The 9,200-nt window shown below is 31.3% G+C and overlaps 2 protein-coding genes across 2 annotated transcripts in view; both read left to right on the forward strand.

Moving 5' to 3' along the window:
• Positions 1 to 9,200, forward strand: part of LOC106467855 (gastrula zinc finger protein XlCGF57.1-like) — a 58,213-nt gene that overhangs the window by 15,207 nt on the left and 33,806 nt on the right. The gene's annotated exons all lie outside the window — the stretch shown is intronic.
• On the forward strand, positions 1,506 to 8,111 carry LOC106467856 (gastrula zinc finger protein xLCGF3.1-like). The gene is made up of 3 exons (XM_022396062.1): positions 1,506 to 1,594; positions 2,190 to 2,224; positions 6,660 to 8,111. Exons 2-3 carry the CDS (start codon positions 2,209 to 2,211, stop codon positions 7,769 to 7,771), a joined length of 1,128 nt encoding a protein of 375 aa, XP_022251770.1. The 5' UTR covers positions 1,506 to 1,594; positions 2,190 to 2,208; the 3' UTR covers positions 7,772 to 8,111.

A 9,200-nucleotide genomic window follows, 5' to 3' on the forward strand; every position in this document is an offset into this window, starting at 1 on the left:
TCTATATATATATATATATATATTTAGATATATGAAATATAAAAATTGTTGCTAGATCAGTCTCAACCAAACTTTGTAGAATCATAGTTTGGAACAAGGGGCATGTTAATGGGGGGTTCACAACCCCCTCCACCCACAATATTGATGTTATTGAGCATTTGTTATCTTTGTCGTAAGTTAACCACATTTATAGATGGCACCACGGCCTTACACCCCAAAATTATTATTTTTTTTACATTTTTTATAAAACAACATACACACACACACAGTGTGGGGGGAGGGTACACAAATATATTGTATATCGCAGAGAGTACATTAGCACTCTCTATGTAGGAATGCAATGAAAAAATGGCCACCACTATCGCATTATTACATAAACTCAACTGAAGTTTCTATTTCAACAGCCACCATAAGGCTCATATGAAGAGCCATTTCTTGAGTTATACCCACTTCCTACTTTGACCCGTGACCTTTCAACTTCAGCCAGTAAGACACTTGTACGGCCAGTGACTGTCAATTAATTAAATGTGAAATGCTGTGGAAGGACATTGAGAGTGAGGTGTTGAAAATGTGTAACAGAAAGCACCCCTGCTGCCACTCTCTGACCACTACCTCTTCCTAGAAAGTCACCCTGACCATTGCTATGTTTTAAGTATATACATATTGAGTTTATAAATGTTATACAAGACTTTTGGTGAGATAATAATGAATGCTGTGATAATATGTGAGATATAGCCTCCAGTGGCACAGCAGTATGTTTGCAGACTTACAATGATAGAAACCGGGTTTCAACACCCGTGGTGGGAAGAGCACAGATATCCTATTGTGTAACTTCAAACAAACAAAATGTTATAAATAAATGGTGTGAAAGTTAGGATTTTTGTGTTATTTCTAATAGCATTCACTCCTACACTTTTTTAAGTTTATAACCTGGAGAAAGGACAGGTACCTCAGCATATTTGGTTATATTTATGAATATAAAAGGTCAAGCTCTTGGTATGGTAAGTAATACTGCCTGAAAGGTTTAACCTTTCGTGTTAATTATTTCGTACAAATGGCTAATTACACATAATATAACTGAGTTTACTAACTGTATCTTCACAAACGTTGGAAAACTTTTAGTAAACATTATAAGTCTGTTGTATTGAAAAAAAAAACAGATTTTTTTCCTAAAGTATCTTTAGTAAAGATTTTTTTGTGATGTTCATGCTTAGAATAAAAAATACTTCTTTTTATTTGAATAACCAATCTTTGTATTTAATATCTTATTTTCTCTCTACCCTAATGTTAACTTTGCAAAATCATATCTATATACATTGAAATTAAAGTTGAAAAAGAAATTTTAAAACTAATACTTGTGTTCTTTATTGACAGAATTGGTTATTATTAATTTTTTTTTCCTTTTAGGACACATTTGCCAACATCAAAACTGAACAAAGTGTTGATTCAACAAATGATGGCATTATTTCCAAGTTCAGTGAGAGTGATGAAGATACTGTTGATTGTTTAGAACATAATGTTATGAGTTTGAAAACTGAAAAAGAATCAAAAGAGGAGTTTCAACAAATCACCTCTGTGATGGGAAGTTTGACAGGTGAGTGTAAACTTCAAGAACTTATCTATTAATCAGATGGAGGTAGACAAACTAGTGTTAAGTGATGCTAATAATGTACAGTTTTTATAGACTAAATTTTAAAACACACAATTATCTTTAGGGTTTATCTAGAGTCATTTTAGATTTGTTTGGTGATGTTCCTGGTTACAAGTACTTTCACTGAGTTATACTGGTTCCAGGAAATTTGTTTCTTAAATGTAGCTCATCAGCTTCTTCCAAAGCTGGTTACGGAGCTGCCCTATCCACCAATTTCAGATGCTATAGAAGTTATCAATACATTTTGTCCCCATTATTCAAACAACCTTCTTTGAACAAACAACCTTACAATGAACATGCTTTTGGGGTTTTTCTCTAAATACTTCAGAAAATTGGCTTGTGTAGCTAATTTGTCTTGTTTACAAGTGTTCCCCTACACGTTAAAGGTGAATTTTTGGTTACAGGTCACCAAGTTTGCCATTTGGAAAGGTCTTTGGCTTTCTGATTGCAACACTTGTTAGAGGATTTTCTGCTGACAAAAATGTGGATGAAATCCTGTATAGTCCTTAAAACTTTATTTACCTCATTTTACTTATAGTTGTGATTCTTCAAGCCAGATGGAATCCCTAGCAGGTAAATTACACTCTGTTACCTCTTTTAGTTAATAATTAGGCCCACACCTCTTTAGGGTTACAAAGCTTGGCACCTGAGTGCAAGTGTCCTTGAAGCCAAAGTGATTGTGATTTCTTATTTTTGTGTATTTTTTATTTAATGTTGCATAATTTTCTGAAAGGTAACTAAAATATAAAAATTGGGAAATTATTAGGCTAGATAACAAAACTTAAATGAGGAAGAAATGAAATAAAAGATTTCTCCTGATCACTCACTTTTAACCTTTACAATAAAACTAAAGAAGACATGAATAGGTTAGAAGTTGAGGCTGTTAAGGTAAATAATTGTTATAGCCTGTTACAATCTGCAGTCATGCTAGAAAAAAAGGGGGGTAAAAAGGTGTTTTTGATTTTTTATATTTTTCAACTTTTCATTTCACTGTACATTGTTAGAGAAAATAGCAGTTCAAGTGCAAATTTTTACCAAAAAGCAAACTTGAAATTAATTTGAAGATTATAATTTATTTAAATAAAATATGAAAACTGTGAGATGAAGAGAATTATTTTAATTCTTAGCATGTAAATCACTTCTCACTCAGATTGGCTCAGTAAAGGTTTTGTAATCTCATATACAAGTCTCTAGTAGAAATGCTTTATCAAAAATTCTTATTTATTTGTGTACAACAAATGTGTAATATTTACTAAAATCTTGCCCAAATTTTTGCAGATAAAAATAAAAAAAACATTAAAAAACAAGAAAATCAGTACCTAAATGTGGACTCCATCAATTACCATCTAAAAGACAGAGTGCTGTAAACCTACATGTTTGTAAAGATGTTGATACACCACAGTATAATTATTTTTCATTTAAAATATGCAATTTACATTACAAAATATTATAATGTGCAAAAAATATAATCTATAATTTAATTGACTTTCTAACCAAGCTATAAGTGGGTTAAAAAAGTTATATTTGATGATTGGGCCAAACATCACTATACTAGAAAATGAAACTGAAGCCAAATATTTCAAAACCTGTTGTTTGAATTAACTAGCTTCCTAAAGAATTCAGTAAAATAGAATATTCTCTTTCTATCAGCTATAAGTAATCTAATAACAAATGTCAGAGAGGATTATTGATATTTTGAGAAAGACAGGATGTGATAGGAGGGGTTTATATAGGTTTGACTTTCTTTTTTTTATATATCTCAGTAATGCAAGAAGTTTTAAGACTATACATTTATATTAGATGGCTTAGCAATATCTACTCCATAAAAGTGTAATCTGTTCTAAATCCGGAAGATGATGGAAAGAAAATCTAAATTGAAGTTAAAAAGTGTCGCTTGATACAGAGAAGTGAAGACTGATATTCTAATTAAGTATTTTATTTTGAAGCAAAGAAACTGAAAATTTATGATATTAGAATTTGGAACTACATTTTGATGTCAAGTTTACTTACATACATTGATAATAAATTTGTTTAATTAAGTTTGGAATATTATCCTGTAAAAAGGTCATGACATGCACACTTTGACTCACCTGTGCGTATAAGGTTAATTTCATTAAAAACAAGAACCATCTAACAAAGAATGTGTTATATGAAAAAGCCTAAAGAAGAGAGTTCCATATTGGAATGCCACCCTTACAAGAAATGAATTTAAAAATACAACTGTAAGTAAATTTACTGTGTAAGCAATACCCATTATTAAAGTAAAGGTGAGAATAAAATAAAAAAAATCAATTGCAACAATAACAAAATAAGAAATTCTGTCCCAGTACAAAACCTTGGCATACTGGGATACAACCTTAATACTAAAATTCCACAAAAATTAGGAAAACGAAGAGAAAACAATATCGGGTAAGGTTAACAGGTAAATGATAAACATAAAACAAGCAATTACAAATGGAGCCCCAAACTGGTTGTGCAGAGTAAGTGGGGAACACCATGCATTTTATATTCTTGGGTTGGGCTGAATAGACAGCAAAAGGCAAATTATACTTGTTTTTCACCTTCTAATTATTTAGGCTAGCGCATTATGAGTTTACATTCTTTAGAGTTAGCATTTATAATTCTGGCTATAGCTCACAGGGCCCTCTTCAAAATTCAACTAAAAACTGTTTGAAAACACCAGGTGTCACAATATCAGCTCACACACTCACTGGATAGCATGACGTTACAATACCAACTCAAGGACTGCTGGTTGACAAAATGGCATCAGCCCACCTTTACACTATTGTGTATTTATCAACTTTATCATACCAACTTATATTCTCTTAACTTCAAGTGTGGAGCCCTCAAGTCACAGGGCACGAAGTGATTGCCTAGGTTACTTTGAGCCCTCAAGTCACAGGGCCCAAAGTGATTGCCTAGGTTGCTTCACCCTAAGGTTTGCTCTGGTATTAGTGTTCTTTAAAGAACGGGTGTAGTTGTAGCAGTCATCTATCATATCATACAGAACATGATGAATAATGTAGACCTACATCAAAGATTTAAGCCTTTTCTGTTTTATAATTTAAAATGACAGTAAATTAAGTATATTTATATTCATTATGTACTTTAGAAATAATTAAATCATCAAGTATTATGACTCATTGTATGTACTGTTGGTGAGGGTAGATTCGCACGTGAAAGAGGGTATGAAATGTATTATTTTAAACACGTACACCTGTTTTTTATTGTTCATAATAATATTGAGGATATTTCTTATTACATAAATGAACTTTTTAACCTTGTTTTTTAGTTTTTTACTCTTAACTTTTGCCTTTGTTTACTTTTTTGCTTAACCCATTAACTGCTGCAGGAGCAGCTCGGTTGCCGTTTTCTGACTCACAGATAAAACTGAGTTGCCATCAGTCACAATACAATGGTAATTACTATCACTCGCATAGAGTTATAGATATATTTGTGCGACTGACGGAAATATCCGTCAGTCGCAGCTAAGCCATAGAACTTCAGTGACGGAAATATCCGTCATCCGCAGTTAATTTGTTAAGTATGACTGAAAAATTCAAAGATGATAGAATGTTACTTATTTTGTAATTTAATTCTTGTTTTACACTGATCATCGAAAAAGTTCATCAACTGAAACAATCCAAACCTTTACACTCAGTATTTACTTTTTTATTCAGATGTGAATTTAAATTAAAAAAATAAATCTAAGTATTAAAAGATTAAAAATATTTCACTAAAAACCAGTTCAGTAACTTATATCAGTTAAGTTTTATTTAATTTCATTTTAAATCATAAACTAAGGCAATAATTCTACTAGTTAGAAATCAAATGTAATTTTAATTAATTAATTATTTACTTTTCTTTCTGGTGAGCTAACTATGTTATTGTTATGTCTCCGTTTGTTAATTAACTTTCCGTAACTTCATTCCGACGAAACTTTAGCGACACAAGTCCTTACTTAATAAAACTGGTTTATTCTTTCCGAATACAACTTTACGATACACTTATTTTCAACAATCACGCTAAAACAGACGCTATATCAACGAACGGCAACAACACTTCTGACTGCAGTTCAATTACTCACTATCTACACACACACATTACATTATTGTCCCGTCATGTTGTCACCCTCTTTTATATACCAGACTACCCTATATCTAGTAAATACTAGAGCATTCGCGAAGGTACAGGATAGTTCTAGAAAATAGGTGGTGCCACACCAGTCACGTGACCTTGATGACGCAACATTATTAATGGTTTTGAACAAGGTCTTGGTATAACAATAATGAATGATTAATATGTGGGTTCTTCACGTATGGATGTAGACATTCAAATTACAAGGTTGCCATTTTTTACATTAGTAAACAATATATTAAAAATTCATTTGTTTTGACTTTATATTATCCAAATGTATCACCAGTATAATTTACTGTTGAGCACATGAGAAAGAATATATCCTGGCCAATATGTTAAATCAAATTGAATTCATTTTGACAGATTTTAACCAAAACGTCATGGAGTTAAATATTGTAAGGATTAAATTACTAAACGTGTTTATTTCAGTAAAATAATTAGGTTTTATTCATTTTTTGTGTAAGCAGTTGTTAGTTAAGTAGTTAAACAAAACCTCCAAAATATAGAATAGAAATAATTTTTGGTACATTCATTTGGGAATGAAATTTTGCTTCATTTCTGTGTCATCCAAGTTGTCAAGATGTGTACAAATATTGTAGTCATTGTTTGTTACATAACTTGTAATGTCTCATCCAACTTTTCTTATGATCTACAGACACTTCTTTAAAATATAATGTCCACCAAAATATGTTTTGATTTCAGGTGTGTTTATACAAGTTTATCATTTTAAAGTTGCTTATAATGTTTTTTGACAATTTAACTATATGTTAAACTAAACGCAATGTCATGATGCCATTTATTAAGTTACTAAATCAACATTTGTGTATTGTTATTAATTGCTATATTTCTTTAATGCATCTTTTGATTACAGATCCAAAGACATATAGGGATGATTATTCTGGAAAACAGCTTCCCGGACATGATACTATAACACAAAAATCTCTCTTTTCAAAGTCAAAAAATTACAAATCCCTGAATCCGAGTATAGTGTATAGTGAGGTTAATATGTTTGATAAAACATTATCGAGGGTAAATAACCAAAAAAGACATAATGTTTCCCATAGTGAAGTTAAATCATCAACTGGCGAAGAATTGGAAAGAAATCATCATCTAGAATTAAATGTGAGTTCACACTCTATGAAGAAACAACACAGATGTGTAGTGTGTGGAAAACAGTTTGTAGCAAATAGTTATTTAAAAATACATCTGAGGACACACACTGGGGAGAAACCGTACAGGTGTGTAGTGTGTGATAAACAATTTGTCACAAATAGTAATTTAAAAATACATCTGAGAACACACACTGGAAAGAAATCATACACTTGTATAAGTTGTGATAAAAAATTTATGAGTAAAAGTTATCTTAACAGCCATGTGAGAACACACACTGGAGAGAAACCATATAGTTGTTTAGTGTGTAACAAGCAATTTGGAAACAATGGTCTGTTAAAACAACATGAGAGAGTACATGCTGGGGAGAAACCTCATAGTTGTGTAGTGTGTGGCAAACAATTTGTAACAAATAGGGATTTAAAAATACACCTGAGAATACACACCGGGGAGAAACCGTACAAGTGTGTAATGTGTGACAAACAATTTGTCACAAATAGTAATTTAAAAACACATCTGAGGACACACACTGGAGAGAAACCGCACACTTGCATAGCGTGTGATAAAAAATTTAGAAGTAAAAGTCATCTTAACAGACATGAGAAGATACACACTGGTGAAAAACCATACAATTGTGTAGTGTGTGAAAGGAAGTTTGTAACAAATAGCTACCTACAAGACCATATGAGGATACACACTGGAGAAAAACCATTCAGTTGTGAAGTGTGTAACAAAAGATTTCGAAGCAATAGTCTAATGAAAAAACACGAGAAAGTACACACTGGAGAGAAACCTTACAGTTGTACAGTATGTGGAAGAAAATTTACAAAAAATTATAATCTTAAAATGCATCAGAAGATACATGCTGTATAGAAACGAATATGTTAATCAGGGCAAAGAATGTAAAGGGGAAGACACTTTCGAGCTCATCAAATGATACACACTGGAAACATATCCTAAACTGTGTTATATAATACAAGGACTTGACATTAAACCAGTAGATACAGGTAGATTAGAAATTGTAAAGTTGTACTATGTATGGTAAGTTTAATTTCTTAAGAAATACTACAGTTATTCATAATGTAGATGAACAGAACTTAATGTAACGAAGAATATTTTACTGAAAAATACTTAAAGTGCATCAGTGGGTCAACAATGAGAAGTAATACAAGTTTGTATTGTGGAGAATAAAGTGGAGACTTTGTGGATAGAACTCATGAATGCACTCTCATTTTTATAATTACAGCTTCTCATTGTGTAATTTAAACACAAAATCCATTCAACTCTGAAAAATTCAATAATATTCTTGGTACATATTGTGGGCTTAGAAATTTTACATAGCATTATTATATTTAAAACTTTGGAATATTATTTAGGGTGATGGTGAACCACTTTATTAAATTTATGAACAATAGTTTTACCTGCCATTAGTTGAAGTTATTAATGTGCATGTAAGTAACAATAGCTATATAAATGTTCCACATATAGTATGACATTAGTCACATTAATTAGTTATAATTACTTTCTTTGCGATATTAATGTCTATTGTAGCTTTTCTTTCCAACTATTTGTATTTAACTTTCTAGAGGCTTATTTTGTTTCCTTTTTGGTTTCCACAGATTGTTGCATGGCATTGATTACTTCCTGTGTGTTCATTTCAATGTGTAATTAAAGTAATAGTGGTAAACACAACCCATATTATATTTAAAATGTTGTTTTCTTTGTATTACTTGTACCATTGTTATATTTTCATGTACAGTTCAAGTATTTTATTTTGTATCTTCATAAACACCAGTTTTTGGTTGTATTATGCAACTAATTTGAAACAGTTTTAACATTAACAGATGTTATTCACTCCTGACATTATACAGTAAGAATAGTTTAACGAATTTTCTTTAGACAAAAACATTCTACGGAAGACTGGAGTAAAAACGGGCATGTTACACAAAGGTTACATTTTCCAGAGAAATTTATGACAATAGTTCGAGCTGACAGATTGTGTTTCATTAGAAAGATCCACTATAATATTTATTTATTGTTATTTCCATTAACAGTATGGGTTGTATTATTTATTATATTATTTAGTATACTGAATGTCATTTTGATTGTTTATTATACTTTTATTATAAAAGATTGTTCTTCATTGTTGCCTTAATATATGTATTTTGGATTAACCTATGTCTTCTCCTGATGAGATAATATTAAGATTACAGTTCAAAATGATGTTAACAGCAATAGTACCCAGGGCCCGGCATGGCCAGGTTGTTAGGGCGGTCGACTCGCAATCTGAGGGTCGCGGGTT

This window comes from Limulus polyphemus, unplaced genomic scaffold (assembly GCF_000517525.1).
Source record: "Limulus polyphemus unplaced genomic scaffold, Limulus_polyphemus-2.1.2 Scaffold2766, whole genome shotgun sequence".
Classification (NCBI taxonomy): Eukaryota; Metazoa; Arthropoda; class Merostomata; order Xiphosura; family Limulidae; genus Limulus; species Limulus polyphemus.